At 50.2% G+C, this 19,932-nt stretch overlaps 4 protein-coding genes across 5 annotated transcripts; 2 read left to right on the forward strand and 2 right to left on the reverse strand.

The window, feature by feature from the left end:
* Nucleotides 1-188: 188 nt before the first annotated feature.
* Nucleotides 189-6,013, forward strand: mtif2 (mitochondrial translational initiation factor 2). 2 transcript variants are annotated; one of them, XM_077525089.1, is made up of 13 exons: nt 189-341; nt 1,227-1,403; nt 1,460-1,574; nt 1,662-1,833; nt 2,249-2,409; nt 2,494-2,670; nt 2,730-2,994; nt 3,058-3,262; nt 3,338-3,599; nt 3,664-3,804; nt 3,953-4,117; nt 4,191-4,331; nt 5,477-6,013. In XM_077525089.1, exons 2-13 carry the CDS (start codon nt 1,275-1,277, stop codon nt 5,644-5,646), a joined length of 2,103 nt encoding a protein of 700 aa, XP_077381215.1. In that variant the 5' UTR covers nt 189-341; nt 1,227-1,274; the 3' UTR covers nt 5,647-6,013. The 2 variants fall into 2 exon arrangements, with proteins under 2 accessions (XP_077381215.1, XP_077381217.1); XM_077525091.1 differs by lacking the exons at nt 1,227-1,403; nt 1,460-1,574; nt 1,662-1,833 and having other exon boundaries at nt 216-341.
* sde2 (SDE2 telomere maintenance homolog (S. pombe)) lies at nt 5,421-10,168 on the reverse strand. The gene is made up of 8 exons (XM_077525104.1): nt 9,805-10,168; nt 8,228-8,348; nt 8,037-8,148; nt 7,445-7,614; nt 6,470-6,578; nt 6,255-6,386; nt 6,096-6,192; nt 5,421-5,769 (listed from the first exon to the last, which is right to left on the reverse strand). The coding sequence occupies exons 1-8, from the start codon at nt 9,919-9,921 to the stop codon at nt 5,722-5,724; spliced, it is 906 nt and encodes a 301-aa protein (XP_077381230.1). The 5' UTR covers nt 9,922-10,168; the 3' UTR covers nt 5,421-5,721.
* Nucleotides 10,169-10,636: 468 nt separating this feature from the next.
* Nucleotides 10,637-11,739, forward strand: mrps28 (mitochondrial ribosomal protein S28). The gene has a single exon (XM_077525114.1). The coding sequence runs from the start codon at nt 10,700-10,702 to the stop codon at nt 11,237-11,239; it is 540 nt and encodes a 179-aa protein (XP_077381240.1). The 5' UTR covers nt 10,637-10,699; the 3' UTR covers nt 11,240-11,739.
* A 549-nt stretch (nt 11,740-12,288) lies between these two features.
* LOC144021094 (calpain-2 catalytic subunit-like) lies at nt 12,289-19,714 on the reverse strand. Its single transcript, XM_077525115.1, has 21 exons — nt 19,217-19,714; nt 19,016-19,085; nt 17,619-17,737; nt 16,843-16,976; nt 16,589-16,757; nt 16,424-16,507; nt 16,261-16,346; nt 16,131-16,196; nt 15,911-16,071; nt 15,525-15,694; nt 15,330-15,341; nt 15,038-15,249; nt 14,887-14,923; nt 13,794-13,859; nt 13,653-13,710; nt 13,519-13,583; nt 13,380-13,448; nt 13,161-13,239; nt 12,896-13,012; nt 12,524-12,582; nt 12,289-12,444 (listed from the first exon to the last, which is right to left on the reverse strand). The coding sequence occupies exons 1-21, from the start codon at nt 19,451-19,453 to the stop codon at nt 12,421-12,423; spliced, it is 2,094 nt and encodes a 697-aa protein (XP_077381241.1). The 5' UTR covers nt 19,454-19,714; the 3' UTR covers nt 12,289-12,420.
* Nucleotides 19,715-19,932: the final 218 nt, after the last annotated feature.

The raw sequence follows: 19,932 nt of genomic DNA on the forward strand, positions 1-19,932 counted from the left end.
CTTGACACTTAAGTGGCAAATGTTTGAGGTTGGGATGAAAGTTTCAGTGAAGTTGTACAGCACACGTGACGTCTTTCCGTGAATTGGGAAACTCACGCTTGACATTCGTTGAAGGTTGTCGAGCAGAACGTGACAAAACACGAAAACAACCACCGGACGTGTTTACATGGAATCCAATTTTGGGGCATTTCTGTTGGTTACGATGCAGTTCCACTCCACGCCGACGGCGGCGGTAGCGTAAGACGCTCACTTCCGGTACTGGCCAAGTGTCATGGCGGCGCCCGTGTAGACGACACAAGTCGACATGGAGCCATCCGTTGGGCATTAAAAGTCTTTTTCAGGTGAGCGAAACACTTCTGTCATCTTTCTAGACGCGTTTTGGAAAATATTTGTCGCTTGCCGACGAGCAAATATTCGCCACAAAAGCATCAAACGTGTCTTGCATTCATTTACAGTCGGCTGCTGTCGTCCGTTGGAGTCTTTGATGAGGAGGAGATACTTTGAACTCTTAATCTTTCCCAGCCCTCTAAAATGAAAAAAGACCCAAAAAAAAGTTAGCTAGTCCACGTTTGAGACTGTTGGCTTGACGCCAAGTCGGCAGGATGATGACGTAGAAGGGCCACAGGGGCCAAACAACCAAACTTGTTTTCTTCTCGTCCAAGTTCAACAAGTTGAGTTGGATCTTGATTTCCTCCACACAAGATCCAAGTGGCCTCCGTGGCAAAGCGTCCTTTGTACTCACACTTCCATCTGACTGTCGCATTTGGAAATTCAAAATTCCATTTTTTTTTGGGCGAAAGATGGAAGCAGTAAATGCCATGAAAACAGCAGAGGCCCCAAAGTAGAACCCTGTGGAACCGCACACTTGAATTTGTGTCCACCTTCATACTTTGGACGGCAAGCCGGCGAGTGTCCAGTTGGGCTCCTCGGGAACAGTCTCGTCTCGTCTCGTGTCTCGTCTCTCGTCTCTCGTCTCGTCTCGTGTCTCGTGTCTCGTCTCGTCTCGTCTCGCGTCTTGTCTTGTCTTGTCTCGTCTCGTCTCGTCTCGTCGCGTGTCTCGTCTCGTCTCGCCTCGTCTCGTGTCTCGTCTCGTCTCGTGCCTCGTCTCGTCTCGTCTCGCCTCGTCTCGTCTCGTCTCGCCTCGTCTCGATTTGGCTGTGTGGCTCATGAACAAAGTTGCAGCGACAAGCTAACGTATTTGTTCCGTTTGGTTTGCGTCCAATCAGATTTGAGCGTCGGCGCGTGGTCTTTTGCCGTCACTCGGCCAGGTGAGGATGCTGCAGGTGATGAAGCTGACGTCATCGGCCGTCGCTCGCCGGCTGCCCCGCCCCGCCATCTCGCCGGCTCCGCCCCTTCTGTGTCGTCACGTGTTCGCCGCCGACCCTCTGCTGGCCTCCGATCGGGTGAGCCAGCGTTTCTCTTGTCGGCTGCCCAACGCGTGTTGACGCCTCTGCTTTAGTTGAAAGGTCAGAAGAAGGAGCAGAGGTCAAAGGTGAGAGCCAACAAACAGGAAGTGGAGATCAGGCAGACGATGAGCGTGGAGGCCCTCGCGCGAGCCATGAACAAACCTTGGGGTAAATTCGGGAAGAAAACGTGCGCTGGCGTCGCGCTGGTCGGATGCTGACGGCCGCCGTTGCCTGCGTGCGTCCGTCCGTTGGCAGATCACGTGCTGGAGGCGCTGGCCAACACGCCGCTGGACGTTTCCGGCGCGGGTCCGTCGACGGTGCTGGACGAGCGCCGGATCAAGGAAGCGGTCAAGCGCTCCGGCATGAAGTTCCGCTGGCAGAAGCTCAGCGAGGAGCCGCAGCGACGCAACAGGGACGCCGTGCCCGGGTCAGACATGCAGACAGACATGCAGACAGACAGACAGACAGACGCTAAGCTAAGCGAGGCACCAGGAAAATGTTTGGGCAAATTGACGTATTTTTTCACTTTCATCAATTTCTTGCATGAGCCTTGGAAGTCGATTCGTTTTCATAGCAACATTTGAAAGTGTGTCACATCTCGCAGCAGCCAATAGAAAGGCACCAAATGATGATGATGATGATGTCGCTCCCATGCTGTTTCTTCATTTGAAATATTGTGCACAAGTAATACACTTAAAAACTAAGGAAAGAAATCAAAGTAATATTGCGACCAAAAGGAAGCGGGAATGAAATCTAAAGTGAAACGAATGAAAAGGAACTGACGGGAATGTTGATTTGAATGTCAAACCAAAAGAAAAGTGAAAGTTTCCGAATGTGCGCAGGCCCCCCGCCGAGGCCGGCAAGCTGGTGCAGCGCCCCCCGGTGGTCACCATCATGGGCCACGTGGACCACGGCAAGACCACGCTGCTGGACGGCCTGCGCAAAAGCCGATTGGCCGCCGCCGAGGCCGGCGGCATCACGCAGCACATCGGCGCCTTCGCCGGTAACTCGCGTCACAAGCTGCCTCTTGGAATCGAGTTGAATCGAGTCCAATCGAGTTGAATGTTGCCGACGGCCGTTTGTTCAGTGGAGTTGCCGACGGGCGAGCGCATCACCTTTCTGGACACGCCGGGCCACGCCGCCTTCTCGGCCATGAGGGCCCGCGGCGCCCTGGCCACCGACATCGTCATCCTGGTGGTGGCCGCCGATGACGGCGTGATGGAGCAGACGCTCGAGTCCATCCGACACGCCAAGCGGGCCGCCGGTAGCACGAGAAGCACGTTTGCGTTTGCAAATTTGCGTTTTGATGCTTTTGCCTTTCAGTTCCGATGATCGTGGCGGTCAACAAATGCGACAAGGCCGGCGCCGACCCGCAGAGGGTGAAACGGGAGCTGCTGGCCCACGACGTGGTCTGCGAGGAGTTCGGGGGCGACGTGCAGGCCGTCCACATCTCGGCCCTGAAGCGGGAAAACCTGCTGGGGCTGGCCGAGGCCACCGTGGCGCTGGCCCACGTTCTGGAGCTCAAGGCCCAAGCCGACGGCGCCGTCCAGGGCCTGGTCATCGAGAGCCGCGCCCACAAAGGCAGCGGGTCCGTTTGCCAGCGCCGGCCGCTCAGGATGCCGACACTTTGATCTGTCTGTCCGTCCGTCAGCCCGGTGACGACGACGCTGGTCCAGCGGGGGGCGCTGCGGCGAGGCTGCGTGCTGGTGGCCGGCAAGACGTGGGCCAAGGTGCGCTCGCTGTCGGACGAGCGCGGGCGCGCGCTGGAGGAGGCGGGGCCCGGCGCGGCGGTGGAGGTGGCCGGCTGGAAGGACCCGCCCTCCGCCGGCGACGTCGTCCTGGAGGTGGAGTCCGAGGTCAGCCCCGCCCACACGCACGCCGGACGGATGTGGCGCTCGCCCGTCCGCTAACTTTTCCTCCTCGGTGAGCAGCAGCGAGCCAGAGAGGTGTCGGCGTGGCGCTGCCACCGGGAGGAGCTGGAGCGCCTGGAGGCGGAGCAAACGGCCATCCGCGACAAGCGCCGGCGGCACCGCGACGCCTACAGGCAGGAGAGGGCGGAGCAGGCGCACCTGAGCTGGCGCCAGAGGAGGTTGCTGCTCTACCGCCACAACAAAAGCGCCTTCGCCAGCCGGCCCAGCGAGAAGAACAAGCACCACGACCACCACGACGTCCGCCTGCCGCTCGTCGTCAAAGGTGGCCCGCCGATTCCCGCCGCCGAAAGTGCTGCCGACGAAAAACGAGAAATGTTTTCTTTCAGCTGACGTGGACGGCTCGTTGGAGGCCATCTTGAACGTCCTGGACGGCTACGACGCCGACCGGCAGTGTCGGCTGGAAATTCTTCACGTGGGCATCGGCGACATCTCGCAAAACGACGTCAACATGGCTCACGCGTTCGGAGGTAGCGAAAATGCTCGGAAACAAACGTGATTTTTCACATTTTGCCGGAAGGGGGCGGAGTCCAAAGCGGACGTTTGCCGTTTCCTTGTCAAGCGAACGCCGATGATGTCATGTCATCAAATGAAAGGCAAGCGTCCTTTCACCGGCAGGCGTCGTGTACGGCTTCAACGTGTCGGCGAGGAAGGACGTGGCGCAAGCGGCGGAGCGCCACCGCGTGGCCGTCAGGCTTCATCGCGTCATCTACAAAATGGTGGAGCAGCTCAAGGACGACATCGCCGCCAAGCTGCCGCCGACGGTCACGTACGAGCTGCTGGGTGAGTCGCCGGACGGACGCGGCGGGTCCCGCCCCTCGCCCCGCCCCGCCTGACGCTGTGGCTCCGCCCCCAGGCGAGGCCACCGTTCTGGCCGTGTTCGAGGTGACGGCGGGCAAGAAGAAGATGGCGGTGGCCGGCTGCCGCGTGCTCAAAGGTCAACTGGAGCGCAAGATGACCTTTCGCCTCATTCGCGACGGACGCGCCTTGTGGGAAGGTGAGCGAGCGACGCCCACCTTTCCCTCCTCCGACACACCTGAATCAAGTGAAGGCCGTCAGCTAACGTCAGTTTGACACGCTGGCGACATGCCAAGGAAACTTTTTTGGGGTTTGTTTTTGTGTCCTCCTCGTTGCCCGGCAACAAGATTGTTGCCGATCGTTCTGCCAATTGATTATCAAAAAGCTCCCAAACCGTATCTGGAGCCCACATTCAAAATTTTTCCTTTTCATCATCATTTGGACACAAAAACAAACAAATTTCACTTTCATGTATTCATAATGTCATCAGAATCATTTTTGGAGCTTTTGACTTGAAAGTTGGCCTCGATCATCACAACAACTGCAATTTTTCAAATATTACATGTCAAATGTATGAAATTTCAACAAATGGTCCAAAAAATTCATATCTGACTTTTTCCATTAGGGGGCGCTGCACAGCCATGTGATGACCAAAGTTTGGTGAAATTTCATATCTGATGAGCGCCCCAAAAATGTCGTTCATTTCAGACAAGAATTTTGCTCAAGCGCAAATTAATAACAAACGGCAAACAAAACAAATGACAAGAAATTTGTGTCTGTTCCTGCTGTGTTTGCGTTGGCCTCTTGAGGGCAGTGTGGAGCCATTCACATGAAATTTTATTTTTGACCTTCAAGGGATTCTTGGCTCACAATTTTCAGCAATGAAAATTCAGATTTTGTCTAGAATTAACATGTTAACTTTTCATGTACAACGAATACCTTTAAAAAAAAAAAAAAAAAAAAAAAAAAAAAAAAAAAAGTCTACTTGCTGTCGACTGATGATGACATCATCACCTGTGCTGAGGAAGTATGTAACGGCCAATCACGGCTCACCTGTTTTCTGGGTTTGGTTGGTAAGCCGAGCCACGATTGGTCCTTACCTCCTTCCTCAGCATGACTGATGATGTCATCAACATGCGACCGCAAGTAGACAATTAACTTGTAGATGAATTCTTGACAAAATGTGAACTTTTGACTGCTGAAAAGTCAAACAGCAATTTTTGTTGCACGTTAGCATTAGCATTAAGCTAAGCGGTGGCTTGGCTGAAACCAAAGAAAGACGAGAAAGTTTGTTTTGTTGTGATTTATTGTTTGCATTTTGAGCGCCTTGGCCTTTGTTTGCAGGCGACTTGCTGACGCTGAAGCATCACAAAGCGGACGTGAACGCGGCGCCAGCCGGCAGCGAGTGCGGCCTGTCGGCCGACGGCGACGTCGCCTTCCTGCCCGGCGACCTGCTCCGATGCTTCCGGCGCGTGGAGGCGCCGCAGCTCAGCGTCTGGGACCCGGGATTCTGACGCAACAACACCCGAAAAATACAAATAAAAAGCCAATGAAAAGAATGTTGCCCAAGTTTCCCGTCTTGCGCGCTTTCAGACGCGCGTCGTCGCATCGATGACGTCGTCTCCCGCTTCCGCCTGCTGGATTGCGCAACACACAAAAAGACAAAAGTGCACTTTTGACTTGCGCCATCTTCCCTCAAACTTTCACTTGGACATATTTCACTTCATTCATCCGCTCATCATTTCCTTGACTTCATTCAAAACAAGTTATTGCAAATATATACACACACACTTATGTAAATATCGTTGTCAATTATTTGTCTTTTTTTTCTGCTCCCCCATTTGACTTAAAAAAGAAAATAAAAGTTTATCACCATATCAATTATTTGTATATTGTATCAATGGATGAAATTTGATCCAGGATGACTCGTTTGCATAGTCACAGCAGAGGGCGGAGGTATTACCTGCCGGCCAGGTGAGGAGCTGGATGCCACGCCCTTCTTCCCCAGTGGGGGCGTGGTCTCGTCCACTGGCGCTTCCTGCGAGGGCGGGGCCAGCATCCTGAGCACAACAAGTCGCCGTTTGAGCAACAGCAAAAATGAAAAGCCAACGAGCAGACCTACCCCTCGCCAGTCGCAGGCTCCGCCTCCTGACCCGTTGCGGCCGCGTCACCTGACAGGTTGTCTGTAGACTCTTCCTCATCATCATCATCATCATCATCATCATCATCCGAGCTGAGATCTTCCAAGCCGGTCCTGTTGTCATGACGACGGACAAACACAATCTCGTTTTCCCGCCGCCACCGTCGCCGATGCGCAACCTCCGCGACGACGCTCACCAGGAACACGCCGCCGCCGTCTTCTTCTTCTTCTTGATTGGAGGATGACGAGGGGCGGGGCCGGGCCGCTTGGAGGCCGCCGCCTGCGACGCCGACGCCACCTGCAGACCTGCACGGCAGATTTCAAAGGTGGATACGTTTTGGGCGATCGCGCGCTGTCATATCCGTGACGGAATGCGTGCGGCTTGCAAACATGCCACCTGGCGAGCGACGTGGGCGGCGGCCAACCTGACGCCGCCCACGTCGAGAGACGAGTCAAAGATTTATCCAGCGTGCTAACGAGTGACATAACAGCGACCTGTACGTATACGAGCAGATAGCGGATAGCACATCAACGCATGGCAGCCATCTTGGTACTCCCACCTTGCCAGCAGACTGCTGCACCAACTATATGCTACACGTACAGATGGTGGGTTGGCGCCGGAGTAGTCACTATTTTCACAATAATAATAATAATAATAAAATATGTGCCCCCTTTTTGTTTTATCACAAGTTCCTTCGACCCCAATATTGGATTTGCCAGAGGCATCTTCTGTTCAATTAGTTTGAATTTTTCATTTCAAAAATATAAAAACCGTACAAGTTTCCTCCTGTACTAAAGATGAAGCAAATCATTCATACATGCATTTTATGCAAATTGTAAAATGTCGGAAGTTAATGTTGAATTGAAAAGATGATAAATGTCGTTTCCAGTAAGTTGGCTCTCAAATGAGATTTGGTGTGGTGAGAAAAGTTTCTTGGGAGGGGCCCGACCACCTTTTGAGGTCTTGGCCTATCGGCTATCCAGTCATGTAATATAGATCAGCGTGCCATACGCACATGGATGCCATCAAGTGTTGATTTTTGTGCATTAGCATCACAAATCAATCAATCAATCAATCAGTAAATGTGCCGGCCACAAATATCTTTGGAGCGGCCATGAATTGCTTGCGTGGAAGACGACGTCGGGCGATGCGGCGGACGGACGCGGCCCACCTTTGAGCACCGAGTCTTCCAGCCTCTCGGCCAGGCTGTGGCACTGGCGCTGGTAGGCGGAGTCGCTGAAGCGGTGCTCCGGCTCGGCCGTCTTGCGGCGCAGACGCTCGGCGCGACGATGCTCCTTCTCCGCCTCGCGCTCCGACTGCCGCTGGAGCCACTCGCCCATCCTGACGACAACAAAACAAAACAAAAAAACTAGCATCTCACCGCACCGACTTTCACAAATGAGGAGAAGAAGAAAACGTTTGTTCATTTCATGCAATTGAAATTTTATTTGAAGGTATGAAAAATCGTCGCGACGTCAACATTTGCATTGATTCATCATTTTCGCAGGAAAAGTGAAGATTTCGTCAAGGATGAATTTGTCCACAATTTTTTTCCATGTATAACTAAAAGCTCAAATGAAAAGCTACTTTTTTTAACTTGCTGTCGACTGAAGATGACATCACCTGTGCTGAGGAACAATCATGGCTCCCATGACCTCATCATCAGTCGACAGCAAGCAGAAAAATGACTTTTGAAAGGTATTCATTGGCGACGAGAAATAATCGAGTTCTCAATTCATTCCCATCAACGCTCGGCCACTCACTCTTTCTCGTGGTTGACGTCCCGCAGGCGGCGTCCGCTCAGATCTCGGCAGGCCTCGCGATTGGTCGTCTTCTCGATCTGAGCGCCGAGAGCTCGCAGCATGGAGCCGAAGCCTGAAAGCGGCGCAGAGCGGTCGCGGTTAGCGCTCGTCGGCGTCGTCGCCCGGTCGGTTGACCAAAAAGCCACACCCACCTCCTTTGCCTCCGCGGAGGCGGGGCACCAGCCGATAGACGGCGCCGCCCTGCAGACGCTCGTCCGGGCGGGACACGCGAGCGTCTCTGCTGACGTACACGTCGTCGTCCGCCGCCGCCGCCTGAAAGTCACGACACCTCCTTCATTTTCATGATGTTAGCATTCACATTCACATCGATGGGCGTTATCCAGTGAGGACGCCCATAGCATCTGTTAGCATTAGCAGAATGGAAGTGAACAGCGTCAGACGAAAAGCATGTGTTAGCGTTAGCGTGTGTTAGCATTAGCGTTAGCATCCACATCGATGGGCATCATCCAGTGAGGACGCCCATAGCATCTGTTAGCATTAGCAGAATGGAAGTGAGCAGCGTCTGAGACGAAAAGCATGTGTTAGCGTTAGCGTGTGTTAGCATTAGCATTAGCATTCACATTCACATCGATGGGCGTCATCCAGTGAGGACGCCCATAGCATCTGTTAGCATTAACAGAATGGAAGTGAGCAGCGTCTGAGACGAAAAGCATGTGTTAGCGTTAGCGTGTGTTAGCATTAGCATTAGCATTCACATCGATGGGCATCATCCAGTGAGGACGCCCATAGCATCTGTTAGCATTAACAGAATGGAAGTGAGCAGCGTCTGAGACGAAAAGCATGTGTTAGCGTTAGCGTGTGTTAGCATTAGCATTAGCATTCACATTCACATCGATGGGCGTCATCCAGTGAGGACGCCCATAGCATCTGTTAGCATTAGCAGAATGGAAGTGAGCAGCGTCTGAGACGAAAAGCATGTGTTAGCGTTAGTGTGCGTTAGCATTAGCCCTGCAGCCCAGTGGTGTTCCACAAGGGTCCATTTGACTCCCACTGCTATTCAGTTTGAGGGTGTGGAGAGAAAAATGATGTTGAAGTTCAATAACAGATTTAGATATTTGCTACTAAATAGTATTTCTCGAGCACAATCACGTTTGGTTCATGGTAACAATAATATATCTGTGTTGCTTCTTACACTCTTTACATATTGATTGCAGCTACAAATTTAAATTTCATGCCCCAAAAAAAAAAAAAAAAAAGTTATTTTGAGTGATGCCTTTCTCATGTGCAAATGGTGGTCACAAGCGAGCAACAATTTGGTCTTTAGTGGCCACAAAACAGAATTTCCAGCAAATGTTACATGCGATTGACAAAACTTTTGTGGTTGATATCTAATACTGAAGCCACTTCACGGAGCAGTGTAAACTAAAAGAGGAGTTCAAGAACACAAAGTTGAGTATTTTCATTGTTCCCTTATTCTTGACTGCACAGGCGATATTTACGTTTGTGTACAGCAATGGCTGTTCTTAAACGCTTTCTAAATAAAGTTGAGTTGAGAATGACACCAAATTAGTGCCACATTTTGTGCGCACGTTTCACTTAAGCAGTGGCCACAATTGGTGAACAGCACACGAAATGATCAATTCAATGAATCCAAATCGAACTCGAACTCATTAAAAATGTCCAAGACATCGATCAAGTGTCGTTGCTAACCGTTAGCTTAGCACGTTAGCTTAAGAGTCGAGCGGTCCATTTCGACGTCCAAACTCACCCATTGTTGGACGAACCGCTCCAGAACATCCCGAACCAACGAACCTTGTGGGAAAACGCACGTGGAAAGCCGCGAGCTTCCCGGGCGGCAAACAAAAACTTCAGTGGTCGCCTCCATGTTTGGTTGTGTTACTCTCAGCTAGCTTAGCTTCCGATGCTACTTCCGCTTCTTCTTCTTCGCCTTCTCCAACATCTTCCTCCTTTAAGGCGGTTGGCAAACAACTTTTTTGGAGCATTATCGCCACCTTCCGAGTCATTTCACAATCTCTCAATTGATCGTTCACCCTGTTTTTCCCCAAAATAGCAATGTACATTTAAAACATATTGCACCCCAATTTTTCTGGAAAATTCTTCTCTTACGCAGGTTACTAATGCTCACCAAACCAACCCGTCCAGCCCCTACATTTTATGTCTATATCGCCATCTAGCGTTGTGTTGGGGGGCTTTCCTACTTTTTTTTTAAACAAATTATTTACTCACCAGTCACCGAAGTGCAGGAGCAATAATAATAATAATAATAATAATAGTAGTAGTAGCAAAATGACTATAAAAATAACAGTTTGTGTAGGTACCTTTTTTTGTTTGAACTGTCTTTCTTTTTATATGTCTGATTTGTACCTGATGTACACTGTAGATATGTTCGTTTTCAAAGTACAGTAATGTCACAACTGACTTGTTTTGTGTTGTGGTTGGACATAACCGGAAATTATCAATAAAGACTTTCCAAAATCATGTTCATTGTTTTTGAATCGTATGCTAAAAGCTAAGTAAGACTCTTTTTTTTTAATTTTTATTACTATTCACTTCTTGACGTAGTTCAGCTCAAGTCAGACAAAGTGAGCGAGCGAGTGGAGTGTCCGCGGAGTGGCGCTAGCGAGCAAGAATGACGACTTAAGATGGCCGCCATGTGGAAGGTCGCCCCGGTGAGTCGTGTCGCGCTGGGCCGGGTCGCGCCGCCGGTGAAGCCGCTGCGGATCTCCTTCTCGTCCGGGGCGTCCTCCGAAGACGACAAGCCCAAGTCGGGCTTCGCGGCCGCCTTCAGCTCTCAGTCGGAGCTCCGTCGCCGCGAAGCCGAAGCCGAAGCAGCGCCGCCGTCGGGGCGGGACGAAGACGCCGCCAGCTTCGCGGCTCTCCTCCGCCGCAGCCCGCTGGTCCAGATGGGCCCCGGTAAGGACAGGACGGTGACGGGGAGGATCTTCCACGTGCTGGGCGACGAGCTGTACGTGGACTTTGGCGCCAAGTTCCACGCCGTGTGTCGGCGTCCGGCGGACGGGGACAAGCTGCATCGGGGCGCCAGGGTCCGCCTGCGGCTGCACGACGCCGAGCTGAGCGGACGCTTCTTGGGGGCCGCCGCCGACGTCACCCTGCTGGAGGCCCACGCCACCCTGCTCGGACCCGCGGACGCCGGCAGGGACGGCACGACGGGCCGCCGCTGAAGCGCTCGTGCTCGCTGGACTTACGCCAATTCTTTCGGACTCTTCAAACTCTGTCTACGTTCAAACCTGCACGTGTGATGGTCAAGATGCTAACGGTTAGCCAAAAGCTAGTTTTGTTCCTCGTGTCAAACAGGGCGACCGTTTTTTTGGCCGATATGTTTTGTTTTGTTTTTTTTAGGCTGATATTTGGAAACTTATTCGTTACTATTTCAGTGGAGAGAGAAAAAAAAAAAAGGTAAAAATCAGCATATGTGGAGAATTTTTTTTCCTCCTTTTTTTAACGTCTGTTAGCAGCCAAGCCTTTGAAATGAGAAAACATGTTAATTTGATAAACCCACTAATAGTATCAATCTGGGAAAAAAGTTGTCATTTAAGCATTGTTGAGGAAAGTAGCAATTGGCTGTCAATGGCAATTTCACAATTTGCATAATTGACCATTTGCATGTAACTGCCGCTTGTGATGAGAGATGATTAAAAAAAATAAAAATACGTGCTTCAAATTTAGGTTGTTGCATTCTATTTAGCCACTAGATGGCAGTAAATTCTACACACTGGGTTTGAAGTTTTGGGTCGTTTTCAATTTTTTAAAGGTGCATTATGGAATGTAAAATGTTTTCCAAATCATTCACAAATGTTTAAATGAGTACAAAAAGCTCGAACCTTTCAACTGCGGTGATCAACGTGCATCTTCCCTTCAGTGTGCACTTCAATGGAGGCTGCAGTTACACTTCAGGCCAGGGGTGGCAGTCGTGAGTTAATGTTGTGAATCGTTGAGCCTCCAGTCCGGCGTCAACATGAATGAAAACTTCAAGTTGAAAATGGCTCACAACAAAATGTCACTTTTTCTAACTGTTTTCATTTGGAAGAAAAGTTTCAGCAGATTCTCTTGTGAAGTTAACTTTAAAGATGAATAAAAAAAAAGAAGGGGGGCAATGAAGTACTCGTCCACATTTCAAATATGGAGCTGACTGATAATCGATCTTCGACAATGCTAAGCTAATTGATGATTTCTGCTTCTTCAAGTGAGATTCGCCATTTGAGAGCAAAACTTGTTTAAATGGATTTTATTTGTTAATTTTCTTGCTCTCATAAAGTTGTATGAAGTCAATTCAGAGACAGGAAGTAGTTTTCTTGAAGGGGGCGGGGCAGGAAGTTGGTCCCAGCGGGAATAAGAAGTTTGTTCAGATCATGGAGAAGTTTAACCACTAAAGAGACAAGAAGAGAAAAACGGCATCAGGACGCCAACGTCACATGATTACAAATTCAGCTGAGATGAACTTTGACCTCATTGAAGTTGAGCTGGATGGATCCACTGTCGTTCGGGTCAAACTTCTTGAAGATTCCTGACCACACAAAACACGCCACTTTAGTCGCTAACCACATAAAGACGGTTTGAACAACATTAGCTTGCTAACTTAATGGCTGCCATCTTGCTTTACATTTTGTCTCAACGACGAAACGCATTCAGTCCCGAAATGCACTTTTAACTTCACACTTAGCTTTGCTTGCTAGCTTAGCAGTGAACATTTAACAACATGCTTAACAACGTAGCTCATTTTGAAATGATTTCCCGTTTGCTAACGAGCCTTTTGTTTTAGCGAGGCACTTAGCTTCATGCTTGCTAACAAACGTGTCGGGAGTTAGCGGTTAGCTTACGGAACATAATTTCCAGCCTCATCAAACAGCCCACAAAGTTGTCAAAGTCCAACGTCAAGTCGGGCTCGGCGTAGCGCGCAACCAACAGCTGGTAGATGGCGTTGTTCAGACTGAAACCTAGCACACAAAAACAAAACAATCGGCAACAAATTCGGCAAAAAGGTTAAGCGCCCGCTTTTTTGTTTTTTGTTTTTTTGGGAGTCAACTTGCAGCGTCTTTCAAAGTCACCAATTGTGCGTCAGCGTGTTAGCGTGACGCGACTGACCCGCGTCTTTGAAGGCCACTCGCATCTCAGGTGTGCTCATCGTCCCCGAGTCGTCCGTGTCGTTCTTCTTATAGATGGACTGACAGCGACATGGACGGAGGGACACACGGACAGAGACAAAAGAAAGAGAAAAACAAGAGACAGAGGAAAGAAAAAGAAAGATAGCAAGCGATGGATCGAGAGCGTTTGAGGTGAGTGACGCGTTTGTGCAGATGTTACCAGGTAACGTTGCACTTTCTTCCACAAGGTGGCAAACTCGGACAGACCCAATTTGCCGTTGCTGCTCTCCTGACGCCCGACGGTCAAGAATCAACACGAGTCGAGTCGCTACGCCAACGTGGCCTTGCCGAAAGGATACGTCCATCAGGTTGACCATGACTCGGCACGTCTCCATGCTGAAGCCGCTTGTCTTGATGTCACTTCCTGTTTGACAAACGTTGGGGAGCGTCAGTCAGGCGTCAAGCCAAGCCAAGCGGCCGGCGGCAAACTCACGCTTGGAGACGATCTTGTTCATGATGGTCCGCAGTTCCGCCGCAGAGATCTCCATGTCCTGAAGCAGGGCGACACGTTAGCACGACACGTTAGCACGACGCGTTAGCACGACGCGTTAGCACGTGGTTAGCGTCAACGCACCGGTCCCGCCAGCTTGGCGAACAGGCCTCGGAAAGCCGCGTCCACTTCCTCGTCCGAAACGATTTCCTGTGGAGGTCGACGACAAACGTTAGTCCGAGTCAACGCAACTCATTGCTCTCATTGACCTATCACAACTGCTGCGTTGACGCATATTTTACCATATAAGACTCACGGTCACGATTCGCTCACAATACCGTGATTATCGAGAAATTGGTCAGGAAATAAAGTCCACGATAATCTACGAGAAAACTAATCAAGACAAACGGATGTTTTTCCAATCAGAATATCGTTTCTGTTTGTGCACAATATTCAAACTGCTGTTTATTTTTTTTTGTAAACAAATACAAATGTCTTCTTAACAGAGACAACTTTCTGTCAACAAATTTGCGTCTTTCTTAAACACTATTTGTCATGCAACATGTCACATCATCAATTGTTTCATTTTAGAACGTTTTGAAGTAAAAGTCAATAAAAGGACTTAAACATGAAATCAATATTAACATTGCTCAGGAAAAGTCGAAACAAAATGTTTTCAAATGTTAAAATGGAAGATATAATACACATTTTTCAAAGAAATGTCAGTTGCTGGACAGAAAAAAAAAAAAAAAAGAAAGTCTTCTTTGCCTGAAGACTTGCATCCGTTTCCCCGCCACTTTTATGAGGCGCTCCCCCTTGTGGCCTGCCAAGTCATTGCTCAATAAGCCATGAAGAATGGAGCCATTGTCGTGGCTGGATACGCATCCGTCCATCCATCCATCCATTTTCTTGAGCGCTTACTCCTCATAAGGGTCGCGGGGGTGCTGGAGCCTATCCCAGCTGGCTCGACTGGTCGCCAGCCAATCGCAGGGCAAGTGACTGCATATGAACTACAAATATCGCAATACTTGCGTAGGCATGTCAATAATCTATCGGGAGACAAATTGTCACGATTTGTCGTCGTTTTATAGGCCTGCCCACACGCTCAAGAGAAGTGTTGTAAAAGCTACCACTAGAGGGAGTTACTTGGCGTTTTTTCTTGTTTGCTTGAATATGTTTTTCATTTCCTGAAACGATGTGATGATCGCTCCGATCTGGTTCCATTTTTTGTACTCACGTCATCGAGGTCCGCGCTGACCGGATCGTCAAAGGGTCTGAAAAGAAAAGTCTCACATGAGATTGGAAGCACGAGCGGCGCCTTGTCGTCGACTGGCCACCACTTCCGGTTTGCCGCCTGCAAACAAGCGAGCGCTCGCTCGTCGACTTACACGGTCTGGTTGCGCTTCTCGGAGAAGACGCGTATGCAGAAGTCTGCGTTGAGGTGCGGCTCGAAGGTGGACGGCACCACCAGGTACTCGCCGGGCGGCAGTTTGAAGCGGTTGCTGACCTCGCGCAGGTTGATGAACGTCTCCGAGCGAGCCGTCTGCGCGTGCGTCAGGAAGAAGTTCTTGTCCAGGTGCACCTGCCGCTGGCCGTGGAACTGCAAACAGAAGCCGTCGTGGCCGCTAACCGCTCAGCGCAACAAGCACCCGTCCGACCGTCCGACCGCCGGCCGCTCACCTGCCGGGGAAGCTGAAACACAAAACGCGCCCGCTCACAAACAACACCGACACTAAATTGATGACGATTCCGTTTTCTTTTGTCGCTCAATATCCCATTTGGCATCTTTTGTTCAATGACGCTCCCGATTCTTTCACCGGCAAAATACGTTTGCACACGCCGACGTTTTCGCGTTGCTTTTCATGCGTGCGTCACCTCGTAGATGGCGAATCCGATGGTGTGCATGTCCTCGCCCTGCTTCCTCAGCTTCCGTCGGTTCTTCTGGATCAAACCCAGCACCAAGCTGCATCCCGCCTCGCCGTCGTCCGGGTCGTCGTCGTCCTCGTCCAACTTGATGACGAACTGCGGGTTCATCCAGAAGGTGTCTGCGGCGACACCGCGCCGCCTCGTCAGACCACGTCGCATTGCTAAGCTAAACTGAGCGTCGCTAAGCTAAGCGTTGGTAAACTAAGTATTGCTAAGCTAAGCGTTGCTAAGCAAAACATGGCTAAGCTATGTGTTTCTAAGCTAAGTGTTGCTAAACTAAGCTAAGTATCGCTAAGCTAAGAGTCGCTAAGCGTCAGTATAGTAAGCTAACTCACAGGGGTGGTTCCTGCATCCACCGGCCGTGGAGCCGCGCCGCCACGCGCCGTCAAACTTGTTGACGCTCCAGTGCTTCACAGAGTCGTCCAAGATGGTGTCGGGGGTCAAAGTGCACACCTCCACGCGGGAGTAGTGACGCAGGAAGTCGCGGTACGACATCCTGGCAAGAGAATACGCACGTTTGCCTGGTTTGTGACTGGCGGACGTCGACGTGCTCACCAGAACTCTCCGTCCTCCGCGTTGGCGTGAGGACAGTCTCCTTGCACCGAGTTCCACTCCGACGACCTGCGGGGTCGTACAGGGGTCATGATGATGATGATGATGATGATGATGATGGGCGCGGTCGTACCCGTCACTCCAGGCGCCGGTCCACTCCACTTGACCCCAGGGGTTCCGGACGCGGACCAGCTTCTCCGGACGACCCCGGAAGTTGACCTGCACACAGTCGTGACGCGGAGGTCACCTCGGGGTCAAACGGGCACCTGCACCTGGACGGGACCGTGACCTCTGACCTCCACGGCGCCCGTCAGCGAGTAGGCGTGACCTTTGACCAGCTTCTGCTGCGTCACCGCCTCCGAGTCGGCGGCGCTGGTGATCTGATGACGACACACAAAACGCGTCACCGGCCGACGGACGGACGGACGGACGGACGGACGGACGGAAGGCCGATTACTGACGTCGATGGAGCAGCCCAAGAGCGCGCCCGCTTCCAAAGCTTTTCGCAGGATCTGGAAGAGGTCGCCGGGGGGTCGCTGGAGGTCAAAGTTCTCGGCGATGCCCCCCGTGAAGTCCTCGAAGCCCTCGGTGGTGGATCCCCCCGACAGCGCCTCGTAGCTGCCGTTCGCCCTGCAAACAGGCAGCCGGCGCTAGCGCGCGCTCATGCTAACCGGTGGGCGGGGCTGGCGGCGGTGGGAGGGGCATGCATCCTCACTTGGCGTAGGCCTTCTCCAGAAGCGCGCTCCAGAACTCGCGACCCTCCGCCGAGTGCACAAACAGAAGCTCGCCGTCCTTCGCCGGAAGACGGTCGTCGATCACGACGTCCACCCACTCGCCAAACTGCCAAAACTGAACCGCAACATTTCAAAACAAATAAATCACTCAAATAAAGAAACCGCTTGAAAAATGGATACAAAAAATAATAATGATATAAAAATATCATTAAAAAATAAATGAAAGTGAAAAATGGTTATAAAAAATCATCAAAAATATTCAAAGTAAAAAATGTATCTAAAAAATGTTTAAAAAAATTAATAAAAGTGAAAAATGGATAGACAAAATCTAATTAAAAAATAAATAAAAGTAATAAAGTGATAGAAAAGATCATTTTAAAAAATCTCATCAAAAATAAATAAAAATGAAAAATGGATGTATAAAATATAATTAAAAAATTAATAAAAGTGAACAATGTATAGAAAAAATATAATTAAAAAAGAAAAGTGAAAAATGGATATTAAATATATAATTAAAAAAATAAAAGTGAAAAATTGATGTAAAAATATTTAAAAAATAAACGTGAAATGGATACAGTAAAAATACATAAACAAGGTTTAAAAATATATATAACGCCACGACAACGTTGACAGGAGGCCGCTCAGCGCTCCAAACGACCTTTCGGCAAATATCAAAGACACTCAAGCGCGAATTTGCAGGCTTGCGCGCACGGCAGCACGGTGACGCTGCGCGTGTGGCGGCAGCGTGACCTCTGACCTGGAAGTGAAAGATTCCGGCGTAGTCGTCCTGAAAGCTCTGGTCGTCGGGGACGACGCGAGCCATCACAAACTCGTTGAGGGTCAGCGACGCGATGGCCGCCAACAGCCAGCAGTCACCTGCGTTGTCACGGCAACAGTTAGACACGCCCACAAAATCACCACAAATCACTTCCTGTCAATCACCAGACAAGATTCGTCTGTTCAACAAGTGATGGGCGGGGCCCAAAGTCTTTCAAAAAATGGGTTTGCAAATTGGTTGCTTTCCCATTTTTGTTTTGTCAACAATGTTGCACTTCTCACTTCCTGTTTTGCTCAGAAAAATGTTGGCAATTGCTTTGCAAATGAATGTTGCATTTGGAATCAACATAATGACAACACGTTATATGTGACCTCATTCGTCTAAACGTGACGTTCTGATGAATTTGACATTTGTGGAATATGAGTTATGAAGCAAAAGCCGGTCATTTGGAGCCATCTCAGGGGGCGGCCATTTTGCCACTTGCTGTCGACTGAAGATGACATCACAGCAGGGATATCATCGTTTTGGAATTTTTCATTTGATTTCGTTTTGAGTTTTCTTTCTTTTTTCCTAAATTGAGTTCAAATGAGTTTTCATGGTGGTTCTGTTAAGAAATGTGTCTTACTTGTGTGCAATATTTCTAATAGAATGAGAGCAACATCAACCAGAACAATGATGCACTTCTCACTTCCTGTTTTGTTCAGAAAAACGTTGACGATGGCTTTAGCAAATTAAAATTAGCTTTCATGGAGGGCGACAGAAATTGATAAACATTCCCACAATTTGGAATCAATGACGTTGATAATCAACGAGTTATTACTGAATGGCTGGAAAATCCACCAACGAGACAAACAATCGCCTTTATGACGTCAAGATGATTGACAGGAAGTTCAAGTTCTCTTCAAGTTTGGACCAGCACCAAACTTTTACATTTCTTCTTTACAACACAAGTACAGTTTTTACAAATTTTGTGTGTGCATTCCTACAGACCACAAAACACACACACACAAAAAGCCGCAGGCAGAAAAAATTCCACTTGTGAAAACACAAAGTGAGTCACGCAGCTGGTGACTCATCACGCACGCGCAAGTACACGCCGTGAGGGCGTGTCGGGATGCTCGCGCGCGTGCGCGCCAGCAGCAGCAGCAGAAGAAGAAGAAGAAGAAAAAAAAGAAAAGAAGAAAAGTTGTGTGATGTGTAACGGATGTTTGTTTTTTTTTCACCACAAGTTGGCAACTTGCGGCCAACGAGGAGTTTGTGCATTTTGAAAATACTGTACACGAAAGTGCGAATGTTGCCGATATTGTGACGAGCACAAACGCCATGACGCTTCATTTGACAAACTTGGACAGACGGGACGTGACGGGAAGACGTACCGAGCGCCCCTTGGCAGATGTCGGTCCTGGTGGCTCCGCCCACGATGAATTCAGGTGAGGACACCAGCTCCTGATTGGACACAAAGCGGGCGGCGTCACAATCAGCCTAATTGCCAATGGAGGCGATCATCGATTGAGGGCGGGAGGGAGGCGCCCACCGACCGACCGACCGACCGACCGCGCCCTCCCCCCAAAACGTACCGGGGGCCTCTTCCAGGTGACTCCGCGCGTCTTGTACGAGTTGCGTCCCAACTCTTTGAAGCCGAGCGCCTCGGGGGCGGCAGGGAAGGTGGGGTCGCAGAAGAGTTTGCCGCTGCTCAGGCACTGGGCCCGCAGCGCGTCGAAGTTCTGGTTGAGGAAGGGGACGGCCCGCTGGTTGGTGCCGAAGCCCGCCGCCAACGCGCGCTTCTTGGCCAGGGTGGACGCCACGCCGGACATCGCGGTGGACGACTTCGAGTGCGCGACAAAGACGACGACGACGACGGAACGAGAGAGGAAGGAAGTGGAAGAAGAAAAAAAAACAACCCAAAAAGTTCGGCGGCGCTCCCCTCTCCGCCTGGAAAACTTGGGCCGTGAATGAGTGCGGGGATTCTGCTCCGCCTGACGTCACCGCAGGCAAATAAACCCACGCCCTGCCGAGGGGGCGGGGCCGCAGCCGGAGTTTGCAAACAGCAACGCGGAAATTGAGTCCAGCTGCTTGCTTGCTTGCTTGCAAGAGAGCCCAAAAAAAAAAAAAAAAGTTGACGTGAGTCATCCTCAAACCAACTTGACTTGTCACCTCATTGGACTTTTCAGTTGGATTTTGAAAAAAATCACCACCTCTTTGTTTGTATTCGGAACGTCTTGAAATAAACAAATCTCACATTGCGTTTGAACCTGTCAAGTGAGAAGCATCATCAGATGTCTTTCACTTTTGT

This window comes from Festucalex cinctus, chromosome 6 (assembly GCF_051991245.1).
Source record: "Festucalex cinctus isolate MCC-2025b chromosome 6, RoL_Fcin_1.0, whole genome shotgun sequence".
Lineage (NCBI taxonomy): Eukaryota > Metazoa > Chordata > Actinopteri > Syngnathiformes > Syngnathidae > Festucalex > Festucalex cinctus.

Coding starts and splice junctions, on each gene's coding strand:
- sde2 (XM_077525104.1), bottom strand. CDS start 9,921: ATGGAGGCGACCACTGAAGTTTTTGTTTGCCGCCCGGGAAGCTCGCGG. Junction 6,193..6,254: donor GAGCCTGCGACTGGCGAGGG/GTAGGTCTGCTC, acceptor TGTTGTGCTCAG/GATGCTGGCCCCGCCCTCGC. Junction 5,770..6,095: donor GCTCCTCACCTGGCCGGCAG/GTAATACCTCCG, acceptor TGCGCAATCCAG/CAGGCGGAAGCGGGAGACGA.
- LOC144021094 (XM_077525115.1), bottom strand. CDS start 19,453: ATGTCCGGCGTGGCGTCCACCCTGGCCAAGAAGCGCGCGTTGGCGGCG. Junction 16,977..17,618: donor CCGGAATCTTTCACTTCCAG/GTCAGAGGTCAC, acceptor GTTGCGGTTCAG/TTTTGGCAGTTTGGCGAGTG. Junction 12,583..12,895: donor GAGGCTGGAAATTATGTTCC/GTAAGCTAACCG, acceptor TTGTGTGGTCAG/GAATCTTCAAGAAGTTTGAC.
- mrps28 (XM_077525114.1), top strand. CDS start 10,700: ATGGCCGCCATGTGGAAGGTCGCCCCGGTGAGTCGTGTCGCGCTGGGC.
- mtif2 (XM_077525089.1), top strand. CDS start 1,275: ATGCTGCAGGTGATGAAGCTGACGTCATCGGCCGTCGCTCGCCGGCTG. Junction 2,671..2,729: donor ACACGCCAAGCGGGCCGCCG/GTAGCACGAGAA, acceptor TTTGCCTTTCAG/TTCCGATGATCGTGGCGGTC. Junction 3,263..3,337: donor TCCTGGAGGTGGAGTCCGAG/GTCAGCCCCGCC, acceptor CTCGGTGAGCAG/CAGCGAGCCAGAGAGGTGTC.